This window comes from Barbatula barbatula, assembly GCF_947034865.1.
Source record: "Barbatula barbatula genome assembly, chromosome: 21".
Taxonomy (NCBI): domain Eukaryota; kingdom Metazoa; phylum Chordata; class Actinopteri; order Cypriniformes; family Nemacheilidae; genus Barbatula; species Barbatula barbatula.
Window position 1 is genome coordinate 4,837,249 of NC_136784.1, and position 21,541 is coordinate 4,858,789.

The following is a 21,541-nucleotide window of genomic DNA, read 5'->3' on the forward strand; positions in this document are numbered from 1 at the left end:
CCAATGAAGTGGATCGAATGATTGACAAGTCCCGCTCCGTGTTGACTTTGGACCAAAGGCCGGTCGTTAGATCATGAGTTTTAACTCGCGGAGGAAATAACACGTTGGCAGCGATGGAAGGCCAGGTGAACGCTCGGGCCGAAAGGTTTAGAAGAAGATTGTAATGCAAGAGGAAGAGATCTTTCATGTCGAGGCGTTTTCACGAATTGTGTTAGTCCATGCGTGACGACATTCTTTTGAAGTGCTGCCGCATAAATGATGGCTTGTATGCCGTGACAGCGCTTTCAAATGATTTTTGTCGTTTTCTTTGGAAAATAATTATAATATTTGGCCTTGGGAGCGTGATGATGACATTTGTTTTCACAGTTGCAACAGCTTTAAAGAAGCACTTTGAATAACAGCGTTGAGAATAACATTAGGTAATCCTACAAAGTGCTGGATTTTTACCATGGCCTCCTTAACCTTAAATTAAGCTCTATTATTTATTTCGCATATAGAATTGAAGTCGGTTACTTTAGTTTTAAAGGACTCCATGCTTTCCTTAGTAAAGCTAGGGCTGCTCTCCGACATTTTACAGTAGCCTTAAGGGTGACCTGAGTTCGAGTCTCAGCTTGACCCCTGTCCTAAATAAATATAAGTATACAAATATTAAATTTAGGGCTGTCAAACGATTTATTGTGGTTAATTTCATCCAGAATAAAAAGTTTGTGTTATCTGTGTACTGTTCATATATGAATTTAGTATTTATGCAGTAAACACATACACATGCATGCACATATTTAAGAAAAATATTCAAATCATAATCATAAATTCTAGTAAATGTCCATTTATGTTAGATTATTGATAATTATAAATAAATACATATACATATTGCATAAACATTAATACATGTACGCGTATGTTTTGGGTTTTTTAAGTACACAGTTAAAATGCAAAGTACACGGACATACAAAATGTCAACACAAACATTTATTCTGGATGCAATAAATCGCTATGAATCGATTGATAGCCTTAATCAAGTTTGGTATCAACTTGAACTCTGAAAACGTTCATCCCTCCGATCGCCATCCAGCTTATTCTCTCCCCCGTAAACCAACAACGGTTAATACCCACAGCGACAACAAGGTGTTGAAAGAGCAGTGACTAATGTTGAGTGATGGTGTGGGGGGGTGACATTGTATCCAACTTCCAGAGCCCCGTGTCGGTGTCTGCCACCTCATGGCACCACTTTAACCCCCAGAATTCTTTGCATTCCTCCAGTCGCAGGCCACAAAACTCACTGCGGCCATTTAAACTGACTGACGGGAGGTTTTTTTTGCTACCATTAAGCAAAACCAGGCAATTGACCCCTGACCCTTTACAAGCGACCTGTTGGAGCGGCTTTCAAGTGTACACTTAAATCTTCATGGGAATGGTCCCCCTGATCCAGGATCAGATCCCCTTGAGCAATCAACACCTAGAGGTTAGTTGGGTGAGTCTGGAGCTTGTGGTCAGTCTAGCATGCTAATAGCCTCTGTCTTTGCTCTGCCTGCTTGTGTGTGTGTGTGTGTGTTTGCATGACTTGCATGAGCATATGTGTTTTTGTGTAATGTATTTACCGTTTATGGCCTACACATATTTAACTGCCTGCAATGATGTGACACAAGAGGGGACAGCTGTTGGGTGTGTATATTTGTTTATCTAAATGTTTTTTTTGGGGGTGTGAATTTAGCTGGTAACATGTAGCCATTCTAGGTATTTTAACGCTTAGGTAAAATGATCATTTTAGTTTCATTCTTTAAACTACTAACAATATATTTTTCAAATTTCAAATAAAAATATTGTTTGAATTTGCATTTATTTGGAGAAAATGAAGAAACAGGTCAAAATAACAGAAAATATGCTTCTATAATTTTCCAGCCTTCAGATACTGAAAAAAATTTACTCTGATTTCTCTCCTAACAGGTATTGTCTTGCTCTGTGTAACCTGGTAACTCGCTATAGCACTTCTTCTTCTATTGTTACCTCTACGATTTAACGCTTCGTTGCTTCCTCGCCTCTTGTAAGTCCCTGTGGACAAAAGCATCTGGTTAATGCCTGTAAATGTAGTAAACAAGTTCATATTAATTTTCAAGCAATACAACAGTAATAGTATATGTATTTAGCAAAAGTTCAAAATAATGTTCTCATGTGATTACCTCGATCGATTTTTGTCACAGTTTTCATGTGTCTTGTCATGCTGTCAGTCTTTCACATTGCTGCTGGACTCCTGAGGTTTAATTTTGATGAAATTCAACAGACACTGGACTGAAATGGCCACAAAACCCATCTAGAAATGAAAACGAGGAATGATCTACATGTTTTTCTAATTTTGTATTTGTATATAGATTTACATGTGTGTATTTTCTGCATATTCTTTGGATGATCCTGTAACCCAGAAAAGTTGTGTGGATACGCATGCTAACATTAAACAGTTCATTTATAAAACACATTTTCGTGCATGTGAACAGTAGACATATTGGGACAACAAAGTAAAAACTGCAATATGTAACTCTTCCATTTTTACCGCTCTCTCTGTTTGAAGCATAAAACTGCAGGTTACTTTGCCTACTTGTCTTCATGCAAAATGACCTCAAACTGATGTAGACCTGCAAAATGTTAACTGACAGCTCAAAGTATGAATCATCATGCTAAGATAAGGAGACACTTTAACAAAATGTTCTTTGTACTTGCTTAATATTTTTAACCCAAAAACAAATTGCATAAAAAAGTCTTCCCAGAATTCTCTTGGTAAAGAAAGGTCAATTCAAGTCATATTCTTTGAAAAGAAGGTGATATCAAAAGTGTCTCACGAGTTGGCTTTATCTGTTTAAAACAAGATTATTTTCTTTGCTTAGATGTTTTATCCAGGATTTCTACGTTCAAGATGTAGGAGACCTTATCATGTCCACTTTCTTACTAATGTCCTCCTGGAGGCAGTTTGCGAGCTCAAATTGGAAGCATGTTTTCATGTGTTCCTGACCTATCAAGACTGTCGCTGGGATTTGTGAAATCTGCTCTTTATTTGAATCATTGTGTTTTTACAGATAAGATGAATGGATGGATGAAAGTACCCAACCGGTATTAGAGGAGGCTGCGGCTCATTATGTTGATAGGTAACATATGATTCATTTTACTAAAAGGCTTTTATTGTATGTTGTGGGTGCTATTGAAAATAAACCCACATAAATTCTCTTTTGAACAGCTCACACCTGGAATAAAGAAAATAGCGGAGAGAGCAGTTGTGTGTGTGCTTGCATCCGTGTACATATGGGTTTCTATGTGGCTAAAATGAGCTTTTCTATATGTGCATTCTTAAAACCCCTCCCCTGTTTAATTCAATGCAAAAATACTTCCTTTTTCCACCCTATTCGTGTCATAACAAATTTCCTTTGCCTTTTAGATTCAGACACTAGACTGGCTCGGCAGAACTGGACAGGTTTTGAGTTTCCCCCAGTGGACCGAAGATTTCACAATCAATGAACACTTTGCTGATTTTTATTGGCCATAAAGTTCCGCTTCACCTTTCTGTTGCGTAATTCCTGCGAACATTTTGAAGGTTTGTATAGTGATCAAAGGATGCTGTAATTAAAGTGGCCTTATAGGGATAGTTCATGGTTTACTCACCCTCATTTTATTCCAAACTGCAGAATGCCACACAAGATATTTTGAAGACTGATCGTAATCAAACAACATTGGATCCCATTGACTTCCATTATACAGACACAAAACCACAGAGACATTTCTCAAAATATCTCCTTTTGTGTTTCACATAAGAAAGCATCATAAACAGGTTTTAAATAGCAGAATTTGTATTTTTGGGTGAACTATCCCTTTTAAATGTGCTGTGTGTAATTTTTGGAGGATCTATTGACAGAAATGCAATATATTATACACAAATATGTCTTTAGAGGTATATAAAGACCTTACATAATGAAAAACACATTATGTTTTTATCACCTTAGAATGAGCTACTTCTATCTACATATACCGCAGGTCACCTTGCATGGAATTCACCATGTTGTTTCTATAGTAGCTCTAACGGACAACTGCTCTACGCAACGCGTTTCGCAAATACCTGATCTCCTTGAGCAAAAAAGCAAAACGGTGACGATGTCTTGGTTCTGTGTCAGCCACCGTAGTGCTTCAAAAGGGAGCGGTGAGCGTTGGAGTGAGCCATTGGTTGCAATTTGCAACCTCACCACTAGATGCCACAAAATTTCTTTAAATAAAGAATATTCTATACACTCGCTTTTACTACTCAATAGAGATCATGTCTTAATTCTTTCTTTAAGCTTAGGTAATATTTTTTGCGGGTTGTGGTATATGGATCTTGACCAAATCCAGATGGAAGTCTACTTGCATGACCTTTACTGTTATAAATACTGTTAAGAGTTCAGGGAGTCAGTGTTGAGATGCTCAGAATTGCCATTACAAAGCTGCGTAACTCTGCTTACCAGCAATGACATCAGAACACAACCCCTCCATGGTGATTGCTTATTATGGGATGAAAAGACGTTGAGTTGGTTAACCTGCTGATTTACCTGAGATTGCGATCGGGCCGTTGCTTTGACAAGGGAGAGGACATTTAGAGAGCGAGACAATCTGTAGGTCATTACAGCTAAACGAAAGCCTGTGATCTTTGCATACATCTCCTCTGCTAATGGCTAACCCCGCGTCCAGTGTCATTTCCTTTTGATGTGCAAATGTAACACCGATACGGGAGCATAACTCTCTCCAAACGTCCTCGACAGGCACTTTTAATTAACAGGGGAGAAAAGGCTTCACTGTAGACTCGCCTCATCTGGTTCGCATTTTCGGCGCAGAAAGACTGTAAAGAAATACTACAGCCCCTGTCATATCGACTCCGCTTCTTACGTGTAAAAGAAGTCCAGAGGTCTGATTATCATTCAGTTAAAACACATGAGCCGGGGTCAGACCTGTCTAGCAGTGACTCTGAATCCTCCTCTAAGTAGCCTAATCCCTGTCTAACTAAAACTCAGTATGCAAAGCGCTCCGTCCGTCTCAACCAAAGCCACATGTTCTCCAAAGCTGCCCGTTTTAAACATCTGGACATCTCAACATCAGTTTATCCCCTTATAGATGGTGCAAAGCTGTTGGGTTGGTGGTGACCTGCGGTGAATGTCACAGAGGATTATCACCACTGTCTTTTTGGAATGAGGTGCTACAGAAAAGCTTCTTCACAGCGTTGCCATAAGAACGCCTTTTGGTTTCTTTTAGGAACCTTTCAGTTGAAAGTTAGTTTTGTGTCACATCAACGTTGCTAATAAGTCTGTAAAAATCATACAGAATATATCACAAAATAAAATGTTGAATTTCATTTAATAGTTGTGGGATTTAAGCTTCAGACTTCAAACTCTAGATATAGCATCAGTTACTGCGAAACACAGGATCATCTGACATTTTACTAACATGTCTGATGAATGTGTGTTGGGTTAACTCGGTTAATCCCTCACCGGTAGTTTGTGTACAGAGGCTAAGTAGAGCAGATTAACCCATAGCCTTCCCTTCTCTCAGTGTTGCCGGACCATTTAAACTCGCCGGTTTACTTTCCTTTCTGAAGTTGACTTTACAAATGTCTTTTCTCAGCTTACCATCTGTTTGCTTGACTCGTAGGTCACCTGCGTTTGAGTCCTGGGCACAAGATGACGTCTTCCCAAACACAAAATACAATGAAGCAAATCAGAGCAAACAGGGCTGACAAAGAAAGCGGTCACAGTACCCGTGTCGGTGCTTAAGATAAACTATGAGCTAATCGATGACACGCATTCCAAACGCAAAGTTTAATGTAAGGCTTGAATATATGAGCTTTTCCTTTGATTCCAATGAACAATAAAATGATTTCGCTTGTTCTTGCAGATTGAGAATTGATCTTCGAGAAGACTTAATACAACAGAAATGAGTTTAATCTACAACATCTGTTTAAAGACACAACATGTACGATTGTTTTTAGTTGTTTTCACTTAACTATAAACTATAGTTTGGCTCTTACATCCCAACGTTTTTGTACTTTTTGTGCTTTTTAGCTGATTTTGGAGTCTTGCATTGCACCACTTCTAAGATTCTTTGAGCCAATGGCTTGTGTTACTCCTGCTGTACCGCTGTTAAAACATCTGCTTAATTCAAGCAATGGTTAATCATTTACTCGACCTCAAACTCGTAAAACCTTCTGCCTTCAGTGGAGCACAAACAGTTGTTTTACAGAACATTCACACTTATAAGAAAACATGTCAAACATTGCAAAACTGTTTGCTTCATTTAGGTTTATGAAGTAAACACTGTATATTGCCGTTTTTTTTAAATAATTCCTTTCGACAGATAATCATGATATCACCATAAGATAACATTCACCAGCACACCTCAGTCCGTCCACAGATGTCCTTTAGAAATTCCTGTCCATTGTTCTTCGGCAGCTGCATTGCATTGCTTATATCGCTTTGCGTTTTATAGACCAGGCCGTGACAACGGATCCGAAACAGAAAGCTGGTGTAATAGCATCACGCACATTCCTCCTCCTTGTTGTGCGGCGGTGATTGCTTCCTCCCGCTCAACTGGATGTGTTAAACGCACACAGAGGCGAAAGACAAAGGGATGCTCGACCTTTGACCTCTGGGCCAGCCTAATCTGAAGTTTGCATCCTCAGTAGCCATTGTTTTTGCACAAGGAATCAATGCTACGTTGGATACCAGGGTCAGAGCTGTTCATCTGTTCACCGTTTACCAATAGAATAGTTAGTGTGGATGTGTGTGTGCGCATGGTTTATTCTGTTCACACACAGACTCACAGCCCACCCAAGGAAGACTGTTCCGAGTGTCTGTTGACCCCGTTTTCACCTTTTACTAAACACTGCAATTATCTGCCTTTAGCTCTTTACAGCAAGGTACACAGATTACTTGGATCTTTGTATCTCGAGTTGGCATAAATGAAAGCAAGGTGTGGAGTATTTTTCTTGAGCAGATGCAGTTTTGAATTACTGGGCCTTCCCACTTGTCAGTTAGCACTTTTACTGTGTAACACAGCGCAGGACTGGTGCGGAAAGATGAAAAATGGTTGTTTTCATCTAAGTGAGCCACACTCTTGGAAGCACTGTTAGTACAAATAGAGGGTGGAATAGAGGATCTAATTATTTTTAGCGTTTATGCGTTTTTCCAAGGCTCAGACTGAGAAGAATTGTGAATACTACAACATAACAACTTAAAGGGATAGTTCACCCAAAAATAAAAATTGTGCGATCAATTATTCACCTTTATGTCATTCAAAACCTGTTTAGATTTTTTTCTTATGTGGAACACTAAAGAAAATATTATGAGAAATGTCTCTGTGGTTTTGTGTTCATACAATTGAAGTCAATGGTGGCAAGTGTTGTTTGGTTATCCGTTTTCTTCAGAATATCTTGTTTTGGGTTTTGCAGAAGAAAGAAAACCATGCGGCTTTGGAATGACACAAAGGTGAGTAAATGATGAAAAGGTTTTCATTTTCCTTCTCTGTACTTGTATTGCTGGGATTTTTGTTACTTAAGTGAGATGTTACTATGAACGTTATATATTATTATCTATATAATGCATAGCTCATTTGTAATATAATAACAGGTCCACAATAATTTTTTTGGGTAATTTATTGGAGTAATGACACATTTGCATATTATAAAAAATATATACAATACTTTTACATGGTCTTTTAAAGGCAGAGATTTACATACAGTAATACACAATAACAACATTTGAGAAATGAGGTAGATACTGTACAGTTACTAAAATAGCTTAAAATATAAAGTTATTACAGGAATAAAGGGAAAAATAACTTAATAAAAATACATTTAAATTACTACCTGTACAATTAACTTATTTACATATAAAAAAAATTACGCTTTGTATGTCAGGTTTGAGATTTCCCATAGAGTTTTCCACACAAAATAATAATAAAACACTGTGTTGTGAACACAGTGACAGTAATGACCAGTAAAATGTGGAACTAGTTCCTCCCCCCCCTCTATAGTTGTTCATGTAATGCCATATCACAGTCCAAATCTGTTAGAGATTCACTGACTGATATACTAAATATTCCAGTTTTCCAGTAGTTATCTGATTTTGAGCATAAAAACAATACACAAAGACAGTGATGCCCTTGAGTTACACATGTCTTGACTTCAGTAATTCAAAGAACTGAACGTTCATTTATACGAGTCTGTGTTTGTAGCACAATCACCGGCAGCCGCAGGACTCCACTACCATGTCTTCATACTGCTTATACACAACGTTATTTCCAGCATCTATGTACAGGATGCTGATGGGACTGAGTTTTGAAGGCACACAGCAACTGGGCGGCATGTTGCTGGGGTTCATCGAGTTCATCAGAGTTTGAATAATGGCATGATTGGTCGGCTCCAGGTGCGATCGGAGAGGAAAGTCACACATGCCCTCACAGTGGTACGCCTCATAATCTAAAGGCGCAATGACCCAGTCGTCCCAACCCAGCTCCCTGAAGTTCACATGCAGGGGTTTCTTACTGCACCTGGATTTGGTCTTTTTACCGTGCCTCTTGCCGTGCCGGTTGGGTAAGGTGGTCCGCCTTCTCCGTCTGGACTTTGAATGTGGTCCTCTCTCCTTGTCCAGGTTTCCAAGACCCCACAGCTTAATTTTCTCTCTCTTCTCGTAAAAAAGGCTTTGCCTCTTTTTAGACCTCGTGAAAACAACCAGTATGGCTTTCTTTAGTTGAGAACGACCGTGTCTGTGAAAACCAAGATATTGCAAGTCTATTTCTCTCTCAGGACTGTCCAGTGTTGCCTTGAGCTCTAAACAAAAGCGGCTCCCCTCCGAGTGGTGATGACGTTCCTTAAAAATCTCCCATACATCAAAAACCTCCCATTTCGGTTTATGTGCGTCCTCCAGGTCCAGGGTTTTGGAATCAAGGATGACATCTGATTGACAGGAGAGAAGCTGTATCTCAATTTGTCCGGTTTCAGATGCTCGGAAAGTTCCAGAAATCTTTGTGTATATTCTCAGTTCAGCACCCAGAAGTTCAACGTTTTCAGAAAGGGTTGATACATCAAACAAGTATTTCTGTCTCCATAGAGGAGAGTTCAAAAGGTCATCTGGAACAAAGAGAACAGATATTTATTGTCAGTGGCTGGACAGTCATTTAGAGGCATCAGAAATAAAAAACAATTTTCAAACAATTCAAGTTGTTTTTTATAAACAATTTATAAAAATTGTAGAATAAATTCGAACTACAGTAGATTATAGATTTAAACAACAAACTGACTCAAACTGAAGTTATTTAAGTAGAGTGGCTCCAAATTAAGTGACTATGAAAGCCTTTATGCAATTTATCTGTTTTTTATATAAAGAAATGTTTGAATATACACTTGAATTAAAGTGAAGTTAAATAAGATCTTTATAAATATTAACTGAATAATTTTACATTTTGTAATGTTAGAAGACTTTATTTTGGTGATCTAACACGAGTTTGACTTGGTCTTCTCCAACGCACCTGTAACCCAATTATTCATGAAAAGCGAAAAATATACATTACAATAAAAGAACATTCAAAACAATATCCCGGCCAGTATAAGAAAAAAGAAACAACTAACCTTGACCCTCGTCCACAAAACTCGTGATGGTGTTGGCCGCTTTCGACGAGCGGAAAAAACTCGCATTAAGTCCCAGTTTCTCCGCCGCGGAGAAAGTTTTATAGATGGAGATCATGTAGTCATGAGGTTCAACTGAATCTTTATTCGTCCGCCGTGATTTTCCAAATAACGGCGAGGCTGACGCGATGCTCTTGCTGTATTTTGATCTTCTCTGGCCGTCGTCGGGCGCAGGTTTGGCGAGTTTGTTGCCTTTGGATGCGGATGGGAACAGAGGAGTCATTGTATGGGCGCACAGAAAATGCGAGAGAAAGCTCAAGCTTAAAAATAGCAAAGATACTCCACGAGCACGCATCTTGTCAATGCACGAGAGGAACGGTTCGGCTTGCGTGGAGAAAACACGAAGACATCACATGCGCGCAGAGGTGAGTGATGTGAGGAGCGCAGACTGATTCTGTGAAGAACACACGAGCTTAAGTACAGGCACGACATTATTAGCACACACTCAATCCACTAAAAGCGGACTTTAAAGGCATCTGCCTCCTATACAAAAGGGAAAGTTGCTCATTTCTTTCACGCCTTTATGCTTTTCAATGTGTCGAGCTTCAGCCTTTATAGTTTATAACAATTGCTCATTTATTTGCTTTTGCGCATAATTCCTATACAATTCACACTTGCTTGTATATATGCTACTACGCGTATGTGTAATGTTAGGATAAATATTGTGTATTTTTGTGGAGAATATTTTATATTTTTCTGATCTCTTATACGATGTTGCCTCGTGTTCTGTAGCTTCTGTGACGACGACAACATAATGGCCTAATCCGTGTACTTGCCGTAAAATCTTATGCTCATGCATTTTATTCATTTATGTATTTATTCTCTGTCACTGATGCATTAAATCATTCAGATTCATATTTTTTTATCAAAGCTATCGTGCCATGACGTTTAAATACGGATCCAACAACTTTGAACAAAAAAAATGTAAATTAAGTTTATTTTTAATGACCTTTTTTATTGTTCTTAAACGTTTTGTCTCTGCAGGTGTAGTGAGAGATTGGTTTTCACTGCCCTCTAGTGGCGTCTCCTTATAAAAGCACCTGACTGGGTTGCAGTCTTATCGTCAAAAACAACAGACGACGCACAAGTATGCTGGAAATTATCTTTTATTGGGGATAGAAGGAAGAATGTGCATATAGTTTAAGTAAAACAATTATTATTCAATTTTGATGGAAGTAATAGATTTAACAGTAAAATAGAAAGCGCTCTCAGAAATAGCTTAGAAATCTGATTATTTAAGGATTACATGTATAATAAAACAACTGAAAATATGCATAATTATTATGATTTTGAAAGGGTGAATAGAGAAGGCACATTTGTTTGAATTGTCACTAGGTTTCTCTGAACAGTAGGAGTAGAGCAGTTAACAGCATGAGCAGATACATAGATAGTGATGAGAAAGATGGACTAGAGTCAAAGATGCTTGAGTCGTCTTCTGTGGGGACAACCGCAGGGGTCGGATGTTTTGAGGGAGTTGTAGCTGCATTAACAGTAAATGACCTAGACTCAGTACTCCATTCATTCAGAGTAAATGCTAACTTCAAGTTCACACCTGTAGAAAAAAGAGAGAGAGAAAAATAAGTGACTCCTACCAAGAAAACCCTACCTCCAATGCAGAGTTTGAAATTCAAATAAACACATATTAAAGAGAGAATTGAGAGGACTTACCACTGGTTAAGATGGTGAGGTCGGTGTAATTTGCCCAGCAGCCACTGAACAAGATGGTGGTGTTTCCAGTAAGTCCCTGTACTGGATTCCCATTCTCATCTTTGAGCACAGCTGAGATTGTTAGATTTGTCACACCCACAGACACACAGTTACCCTGAAAGCAGATATGGCACATGCCAAAAATATTGTGAAATTGATCAATGCATGATGCAGTTTCCTAGTATTTAATGTACCTCTTATTTGCTTGCAAGATCTCATAAAAAGATTCCATCATAAACAATGTTCCTAATGAAATGACTACTTATGCCAAGCTCTGCCCCTCATGGTTACTGTGTCTCAGTAAAAGATGCATTACATGGCATTACATATTAATGAATAAAGCAGATTTCAGTTTTCATATAAATGTATTAGTTAAATAGATGCTTTCACAGAGGATAAGGTATAGTGATGATGCAAAGGACTTTAAACCTTTTCCTTTATGTCACTTTATATTCCTCAGTTTTGTAAGTCCTTAAGATAAAAGCGTCTGCTAAATGCCCAAATGTAAAAGAATTCAACAACCTGCTCAGTAATGAAAACTATGCAGACCACAAGGCTTTAAAAAAAGAGCAAAACCTAGCATGATTAAAAGGTGGATTGCAATAGTTGCTAAAGTAGGATTATGGCAAACATTCAGTTTCACCTCTGAGTCCACAGCCATGATGCTGGGCTGCACGCTGAGGGGTCCAGGGTTTAACGCAGCCACCGGCTGGACCACCATTACAAGAGAAGACACTGTCTTGACCGACTCCACCTGCTGGTCTTCTCGAGTCACTTCCTGAGTGGCCACCTGAAAGACAGTTGTAGGTAAAATAATTAAATGATGCGATCTTAATCTGGCTATATATTATATAAGCCCTCTTGTGCCACTAACTGCATTGCTTGGAATCGGGTTAAGTCACTTTAGTTGTTGCCTGGGAAACTATGGTTTCTAACTACAGCAAAGCCAGCTTCAAATAAAAAGTTTTTGTTTCACTATGGCCTGCTTTTAAGATCAGTTAATCAGTTGATAACAGTAAAGCGAGGGCCAGCCCAGGGTCTGTTGGTGCCCAACGTAAGATTTCAGATTGCTGACCCTCTCCCACCACAAAAATAAATATTTCAATAAATGTAAATGTAATAAATGAAAATGCTTAAATTTATAACGAACAAAAATGAATGTCAATAGTCAATAGCCTAAATGACCAACGACCCTCTGATTGTTTAAAAAAATATTGTATGACTTGCAATATGAGTAGAGCGCTGCACACTGTTCATGAGAGGGCATACATTCAACAAAAAACCCTCTTGCAAGGGACCCTAGGCATACTTGTTGCCTAAATATACACAACTCAAATATTTGTATATATCGCTTTTCTAAGTTTTCATTGTTACAAAGCAACATAAAACATATTGACTAGAAGCAAAACATTTAAGTTATAGAAATAAGGACAGCAAGTGGAATAGCCATGCACCGATATGTACATTTGGCCGATAAACGATACTTATTTAACATTGGAAGCCGATAACCGATACAGTTGGCAAATATACAGTATCCAAATATTCATATGAGATTCCCTGAGACTGAAACAAAAGGCAAAAAGAGTACAACTGCTTTTATTTGGAAACATTCACTGCAGAAAACAAGGTAACTATCAGTTGTACCAAGCCTACTTTACATTAGTCAACGATTGTTTAACTTTTCGGGAATATTTTTTATTTAATAAACAAATTATATGTTCTGACAGAGCAACCCAGAATTTTTTTTCTAAATAGACACACGTCTAACAGGTCTCAAGACAGAAAGCATTTGGACAGCAGTCTGATTTAAACAACATGTTTTTGTTCCTATAAATTACACATTCATAAATACTGTACCTACATACTGTACCTACATCAACAATGTTTTGCTAATAGCAGTAAGTGAATGAACATGGCATAAAGATAGTACTGTACTGTATTTTAACTGAGTACCATGTAGCTGAAAAAGTATAACATTATTTAGGAAATGATTTAGGATTTACCGCCCTTAATTTTCTTATCGGCCAATACGATAACATTAAATTGACGATATGGCCGATAATTTATCACGCACCCCTAAAGTGAACACACACAGAACAGAGACACACACACACAGGTTCATACACACCCACATGCAAACATGCACAAAACACAGACACACAACCCCACATGGACCGATTTTTTTTAAACATTACAATATAACAAAAATATAATTCTCTAATCAAATTCTGAATCAAATCTTACTGTAGCCTACCTCACTCCAGGATGGGTCACTGGCAGATGGTGGAGGGGGGATCAACTCCAGTGACGACACGTTGAAGCCAATGGAATCGCTCAGAATGCCTGAGACGGCAGCGCGACCCAGTTCATTGGCTACGTTCTTCAGAATAACAAACTGCTGGTCGTCTTCTACTACAAATGTTCAAAAGGTTATTTCAGTCATTGGTCAAATTACTGCTAAATTTATATTGTCTGGCCCTACCAGTGGTGCCGGGGTTGTTATTGGTGCTGGTCGAGCTGCCGGTGCTGTTAATGTTATTTGTGCTGTTGGTGCTAAACGTCTGGATGGGTGGCAGACTGATCTCAATTTCCACCGTCAGTCCAGTTGAGCGGCGTCTTCGTGCCCCGCCGCCCTCACGGATGATCTTGGTGATACGAATCATGTTCTGCGGTACTTTGAGGAATGCAGCCAGATTTCTGATCAGATTAGGTCCGAAGAACTCCTCCTCAGTCATGGCTGGGAGATTAAACGCCAAGAAAAGAACCGGAGAGGTGCGGATTTGGAGCGGCTCTGAGCCGCGGAGAAGAACGTACAGCATTTTGTAGTCCGGGTCAAAGAAGTTTGAGCCATGATCATCAGAGCTAAAACTTGGAAGATATTGACCTAAAGAGAACATAAAGGAATCAGGGATAAGAATGCAATTAGAAACGCGAATTTGTTGATCAGGCAAAACTTTTTTGTAATATTAACAACTGAGGAATTAGTAGTGCCCGAATGTCTGAGACCACTAGTACAAGACCACTTATACTTATTAAAAATATTAAAATATATTACATTTTGAAAATCATTTTTAAATGTCAAGACATTGTGTTAATAAAACATGGCTACAATTAACACATAACATTTTTTAATACCAATAATCTAACAAAAACAATTACTCTACTGCATTGTACCTGGATATGTGGGCTCAAGTGCTGTGTATTCAGTGTTGCCTGCATTCCACTGAGCGTTAGTTGGAGCAACCAAATTGTTGTTTACATAGACGTCTAACCGCTGAGGGCTTGAGTAAAATATACCCACTCTAACAGCCTGTAGAGAACAGAAGTTTAGTGTTGGGTCCTCGATAATGCATAAATCCTCTAAATATAGTATATATTGAAATGTGTGTCATAAATGTATGGTTGGCTACTCTGCATGATGACATGTATTTTTATATATTCTTTTCATTAAAATGTCCAATATCTTGTGGAACCCAGGACCCCCAAATATGATAAACCTTTTGTGAGGGGCCCCCTTCCTAAAAATATATATATTCCTAAAATACATCTATATATGTATATGTGTAAAGAAACATTAAGACTATGTTAGATAAATAGTAAGTGAGAAACAACATATTGTTTCCAAACCCAAATAATTGACACTGTTATAATGTTGGATGTACTGAAGAGAACTTTTTCAATTCAAATTTATTTGTACAACTTTCACATCAGCTTTACTATGTAAACACATAGTAATAATGTTTGTTAGAAATAATCTGTCTGTTTTATTCTCTGCCATTTTCTGAACCACCCCTTAGAACCTTATTGGGGGACCCTCGGGACCCCAGTTTGTAACACCAAACTTCAACCAAGGAAAAAACAATCTTAAAACATAAATCTGTTTTAATCCTTCTCATGTTATTTAAAAAAATGTCCATAACTTCAGATGTCATTTTTTAAAGTTAGAACATAAGATACGTACTTAGCTGGACCGTTCTAGATGCTGTGTGTCTACTGTAGTGTCTTAAATAACAGACTTACCTCTGTAGGATTAGCGTTGAGCATCATAAGTCTCATCTTCTGTGGTGTTGTGCTGGTGAAAAAAATATCAAAGGATTTATTGGTGGCCACAATGGCATGAAAGAGAGAGACTCTTTTTCTACAGGCATAGCCTGTGCACCAGCTGTGGTCTTGTGGACCTGTAAGGACAGTAAAAGATATGTTTAAAAAAAATACCATATTAACAATTGCTTTTTGTAAAATCCAACAGTAGATAATGTTTTTGACTGTTTCTTGAAAAAATCAAGATGAGTTGATTTACTATCAGTACCATTCAGCAGATCTATATATGAGTCTCCCAGGATGGCCACAGGTGAAAGACGTCTTGTCTCTGTATCTGCGTCTAGACTTTCAATGACCAGCATCTGATAATTCAGTCCAAAGCACTTGTAGCTCTGCCAGGTGCTCATGTAAGAACAAGATTCTCTGATCACACCTGTACACATAAAACATCATACTCACATGTTAAGTGCAAGAGAGAAAAATATTGTCTAAATCGTGAAAAAGCCCCATATCATGGTTCTTAAACACAGTTTTATAATATATGAATGTTTTTTTGTGGAACTTGGATGTACCTTTATTAGGAGCTATTTGATTGACAGGTATGCGGCTGCCGTTGAGAGCAGTGAGCATGACTTTAGGGATGCGGTAATCGCCCAGTCCATGTCGCTGATCCCCGTTCCACTCGTACTCTGAATAGGGCACCACTGCTCCTACTGCACCCAGAAAACTTCCATCCAGATCCTTCAACATGGTCTTCTTCTTAGCATCACAGTCCATGTCCACACAGTCTGATGGGTTCACTTTACTACGGTAACAGCAAATGTATCACTTTTACATCATAATATACTTGTTGCACTTATTTAGGGTCACAATTGCACATTAAGCTTGTATTGGACATTGTGTTTAGAAAATGACAGAACGGTTTACCTCAGATCAGGCTTATGAATGAATGCTAGAGATTCTTCTGTGCTGTCTATCTTTGTGATCCTCTCAACACTGACTGGATGTTGTAGATCCTCATTTCCTGGGTTGCTCATGAACATGTAGTTTCTTTCAGTGGAACAAACATCCTTGAAGCCTACAAATGTTGTATCTGGGGACAGAAACAGACAAGAATATGTCAAATTTACTGTAGCAGCTTGTAGCCAATTCCAGATTAGAGAGAATGTGTCTCACCAGAGACTGTCAGTAAACCAGCTATGGCGTTGTAGCTCATGAGTCCACCGTGAGGTTTCTGTGGTGCTTGGTTGTGTTCAGATTCAAATGTCGGCCAGCAAATACCAGACCTGCCACCTGCTGCACACAGAAAGCACGTTGTTTTTCAATAAAAAAAGTAGATACCTTTATCATTTTTACCATAATAATTTCAAATTTTGTACTACTTTGTTGTAGTGTTGATTTAGCAAGATAACTTCATGAAGAAGAGATTTTACACCACAATACAAAAAGCTGAATTATCAGATATACAGTATATTTATACATTTACACATACATTTACTAAAAACTGTACTGAAACCAGTTTCATCAAAATGATTCCTCTGATACGGAAATATTCAAATAACACTTTTCTGTAGCTCAACTCGTGGAGCTTGGTGCTAGGCAATGAGAAGGTCAATGTGTTTGATTCCAAGGAAATGCTTATAAGATAAAAACATTTACTTAAATGTGTTCCAAGTTACTTTGGGTCAACCAAATGCATAAATGTTATGATTGTAAAAAAAAGATGCTTTTAAATGTTGAAATAAAATACTGTCAAAAATGACCTTTAGGGGGTCGTGGTGCTCTGTGGCTTGCACTGAGAGAAACATAGGTCTCCGTTGTTACCAGCCTGTCCAAACAGTTGAAATTGGGGCTGCTGCCCACAATCAGAGACCCCTGAAAAAAAAAACCAGGAAACTCATTCAAGCATCTTTGTCGACCAAACAATAGGCCTAATGTTCCTGATAAGATCCATACCCAAGTTCACTTAGACATAAAAATGTAAAAAAAAAAAACTGAGTTATTGATAGTTATAGAGTTTTGCATAAGAAAGCATCTGAAAACTGAATCAAGCATTGCCTCACCTGTACACGGACAGATTTATCTGCATATTCATGGCTGACGGAAGGAGGTTTGTAGATAATAGGCATGATGCCCATTCCATTATCAACAAGGGTCACGTTAGAAATGAACACATTCATAGAGACCTGGAAGAGGACAATGTTATTAAAGAAACAGGATAGAGTTCACATGATCACTGTACTGCATTTGTGTGATCATCAATTCAACAACTATGAGTTCTGCTGTATACAATATTTCATTGCTGAGTTTTAATATATTAACGTCGTTTATCATACTTGAACATAAATGCCAAAGTCAAAACTCCTCCAGACGGTGAAACCCTGGATTTGAGAGCAACCAGCAAGTCCATCTCTATTCATGTAGACTCCATAAAGACCACCATGAGCTTCATTCTCACTCCATTGTGCCACTGAACCTGATTCTTTTCATAAAGATTACAGTATGAGAGATTAAACGACTTATAAAACTATGACTAGCCCTTCACCGAAGCATAAAAATGTTAAATTTAACCACAATCTTATGTACCTGGACAAGGTTCTCCATCAATTCTGAATCCCACTCGTTCATACCCAGCAACGATATTCCCTTGAAGAATCACGTTGGTCGCTTCATTAACCTAAAACGCATAAACAATAAGGATCATTTTTAGGACTCATAGTTAACGTCTGCATTTTCAAGAGAGATATTGTACAGTATGCATGTTTCTCTCTTGTCACTAAAAGTGCACCCTGAATTGCAGTTAGTTTGGGGGAGGAAGTATCATGATTTCTCTTTTTACCATAGTAATTCAGTCTAATGAGCTGAAGGTAATTGTATAATTTATCTCGGAATATCTTATAAATACCGTAATACATGATAAAGGCAGTTGTATTTTTATTTTCACCTCAATGGCTGCATTCCATTCAATGTTGGTACTCTCCGCTGCACCATTGTAGGATCCCGGCCACAGTGTCAGAGTAACCAGATTTCTCAGAACAGCACTGTTATCACCCCATATTCTGATTCCTTAAGAATGAAATTTGCAAAAGAGAAAAGCAATAAATCATATAACCATATTTTTAGTAATGAAATTTGTTTGTTACATTGATTGCCATCAAGTTGGCACCTTCTCCAACAGTGTGATGGATGACGTTGTCTTCGATATTCAGTCCATCTGTTCCAAACACCCCAATAGCAGGAGCGAAGCCATCGTGGAAAGCACATCCCTTGATGTAGGACTCATCAACTACCTATACAAAATAATTGAAATCATGGTTTCAGTGGCCTACAGCAGCGTATAACAGTTCTGAATGCTGGATTTGAAAAGCCTCCATCATGTCTAAGAATCCAGGTTTGATCTCACATTTCCCAGGTTCAAAAACGCCAGAGAGTAGCGCGGGTCTGACGGGTCGTTCCATCCCTCCTGTCCTGTGTGGTAGAACTCAACGTTTCTGATGCGAGTATTTCCTGTGACACACATCATCATAATAATCACAGGTTTAAGTCTGTACAAATACAATTTTGTCACATTTTTGTTATAGCTTTCACTCTTTGTCAGATGGCCATCTAATAGGTCAATGAAAGGTTTGGATGACAAAAAGGTCCTCCCTTTTTAGTGTATTTTAGATTTCTTACCTCTGTATGCTCTTCCTCTTTCTGTGAAGGTTCCCACCAGTACTCTTGCTCCATAAGACTGTTTGTTCATTTCTGGATACTCCTGTCCAATGATCTTGATGTTCCTGGTCAGAAGACCCACATTTCCAGCAAGCTGATAGCTTCTAGAAGATCCTGGCACACTGTACCTTTGTCCTATACGACCACAATGTATTAGAGAAGAGAATCTTCATTTTAAAACTTTGTAATAAATACTTACGTTCTCCAAATGCAAAATGACCTCAAGTGTTGGAGATACACTTTTTTTTTCAGGAGTGGCATAAGATTAAGATGAATTACTAGTTGAATTCCAGCACTATATTCTAATGCTTTTTTGAGTAGTCTACTTAAACAGAAAAAACTACACATTCAGCGGCAAGTTTCTCTCGTTTTTACATAAACTTGTAGGAGAGCAAAGGGTGTCCAGAATGTGTCATGTGGAAAATGGATCTCATAGAATCTCCGCACATAGTAACAGCTCAGAAAAACAAAATATTGCAAAAGGAGTAAAACAAAAAGATTGTAAAACAAGAGAGAAATATGTGAGAAACTTCTTGAATAATTCTGATGTGCTTTAAAAACACCTTTTGAAATAAACTAATCAGTCACAAGATCTTTAATTATGCTGTAAAATCAAAGTAACCATAGGCACCTTCAGGAGGCATATTATATTATATTATATGATATAAAGCGTGTATTAGGTATTTTTGGTACAATCTGGATTTTGCATGGTATGATGGTTTAAGGAAACAGCTATATTAATATGATTAAGTTTAATGTGAATTGCGCTATTATATCACTTGTGATCATATTTGTACGGATATTACTGTTGTATTGCGTAAAAGTGAATATGAACTTGTTTTCTTTGCAGTATGAGGTCAGAAAACATACAGAGTTTATTTTCTGTTATTTTCAACTGTTTCTCCTGTTTTCTTGTTCTGCATTTAAATGCAAATATAAACAAAATGGCTTTGTAAGTGGGGGGTCACAGATAAAACCAAAAAAGTCTTATTTGGGACTCCTGGGCTGCAAAAGTTTCAGTGCTATGCACTAACCAATGTGTGTGTATGTTACAGGCAGGTCCAGGATCAGCGTGCTACCATCATCTGACACTTCAGTTATGGTGCGTATTTCTGTTTGCCATGGGTCATAACTGGTGGTGGACAGAAGAATCTTATCCCCAACCTGAGGGTACAATATTTGCAAACAAAGATGAGAACATGTTTAAAGTAAAACAAATGTGGAGAGCATATTGATATAATGCGGTGCTATTAAAATTTGATGGCAATGACATGATTTATTTAATATTTTTCATAATTTTAATGATGATTAAATCACGCTTAAATGTAAAATAGACAACCCTTATTAATGTATGGTTCTCTTAGGCTCTCTTAAGTGTTGTTTAATCATGTGAGGAGAGGTTCTGACCTTCCAGTCAACAGCTTCCTCCAGAGAGAGCGTGTTGTTTCCTGCCTCGACTGTTCGAGACAGTTTAGTGTGATACACGTTATGTGGCATGCCATGAAGATCAAGAGATCCAAACACACCTAGAAAATGACAATTTTTCCACAAAATAATATTAATAATAATATAATTTGTGATGTTAAAGTTTAAATGTCTATACAGATTTTTTTCTATGCAGACCCTTTAAGAATAACATGTTCAATAACAAGAGTATCATGATTACATACTATTGGCCTATCCAAAAAACTGTGAAATCTTTATAGTGCCCTTACCCAACACTTTAGATCCTTGGTTTATTCCAGGCAACTCCCAATCCTGTGTGAGATGGTTTCCTTTCAGTATTATCTGTAGTTCACCTCTGAAGGGCTGATCAGGCCATCCAACCCTCAGATGTCCACCCTGGATTACAAGTCAAATTAGTGCCTTTACTTATTTTCAAGTAAAAATAATTCTTAAACCGATATCTATTTACCAAAGAAGCAACAGTGCCTTGGTAGATATTTTCACAAGTCTTAAATATCTACTCAATATTTGTTTATATTTTAAAGTGTATTTTATCAAAGTGGACTTTTTTTTAAAGATGCAATCCATAACTTTTGCCTCTCTATATGTTGTCCATGATTACTACATCAGAGTGGAACTTTCATTGTACATCTACAGAAATACATTCTACAAGGCATATACTGTATGTGTATATAATGTCATTTGTGCAACTTATATACTTGCAACTTTTGTCCTTACCAAATTAAAACATCCATTTAAAATAAGTCACTTATTATTCGATATTTCCAAGATGACTTGTCATCTACATGACAAGCATGCATTTTTAACAACTATTGTCAGAACAAGCTAAAAACGCTTCGTCACCCACAGTTCGCACCTGAGATACTAGTAGCAGGTCCTCTTTCTCTTTGTGGACAAGACCACGCAAATACAAAAGAAAAAATTGGA

At 37.9% G+C, this 21,541-nt stretch overlaps 1 protein-coding gene and 1 pseudogene across 2 annotated transcripts in view; both read right to left on the reverse strand.

The window, feature by feature from the left end:
- Positions 1-7,646: 7,646 nt before the first annotated feature.
- Positions 7,647-10,126, reverse strand: gdf6b (growth differentiation factor 6b). The gene is made up of 2 exons (XM_079485582.1): positions 9,629-10,126; positions 7,647-9,130 (listed from the first exon to the last, which is right to left on the reverse strand). Exons 1-2 carry the CDS (start codon positions 9,978-9,980, stop codon positions 8,241-8,243), a joined length of 1,242 nt encoding a protein of 413 aa, XP_079341708.1. The 5' UTR covers positions 9,981-10,126; the 3' UTR covers positions 7,647-8,240.
- A 648-nt stretch (positions 10,127-10,774) lies between these two features.
- LOC306910468 (fibrocystin-L-like) overlaps positions 10,775-21,541 on the reverse strand; it is a 43,585-nt pseudogene continuing 32,818 nt past the window's right edge. The window contains exons 56-77 of the transcript in view: positions 20,863-20,989; positions 20,555-20,673; positions 20,182-20,311; positions 19,109-19,282; positions 18,837-18,940; positions 18,600-18,723; positions 18,378-18,499; positions 18,020-18,110; positions 17,770-17,909; positions 17,497-17,619; positions 17,197-17,308; positions 16,610-16,726; positions 16,361-16,526; positions 16,006-16,238; positions 15,702-15,866; positions 15,413-15,570; positions 14,567-14,702; positions 13,932-14,276; positions 13,647-13,804; positions 12,036-12,182; positions 11,354-11,507; positions 10,775-11,237 (exon numbers count right to left, since the gene is read on the reverse strand). The product of the transcript in view is annotated as a fibrocystin-L-like (transcript). The remainder of the gene's footprint in view (positions 11,238-11,353; positions 11,508-12,035; positions 12,183-13,646; positions 13,805-13,931; positions 14,277-14,566; positions 14,703-15,412; positions 15,571-15,701; positions 15,867-16,005; positions 16,239-16,360; positions 16,527-16,609; positions 16,727-17,196; positions 17,309-17,496; positions 17,620-17,769; positions 17,910-18,019; positions 18,111-18,377; positions 18,500-18,599; positions 18,724-18,836; positions 18,941-19,108; positions 19,283-20,181; positions 20,312-20,554; positions 20,674-20,862; positions 20,990-21,541) is intronic.

Excerpts from the sequence above, each read along its gene's own strand:
- gdf6b (XM_079485582.1), bottom strand. The coding sequence starts at position 9,980 with ATGCGTGCTCGTGGAGTATCTTTGCTATTTTTAAGCTTGAGCTTTCTC. Across the intron at positions 9,131-9,628 it reads TTTTGTGGACGAGGGTCAAG|ATGACCTTTTGAACTCTCCT; the intron begins GTTAGTTGTTTC and ends TCTTTGTTCCAG.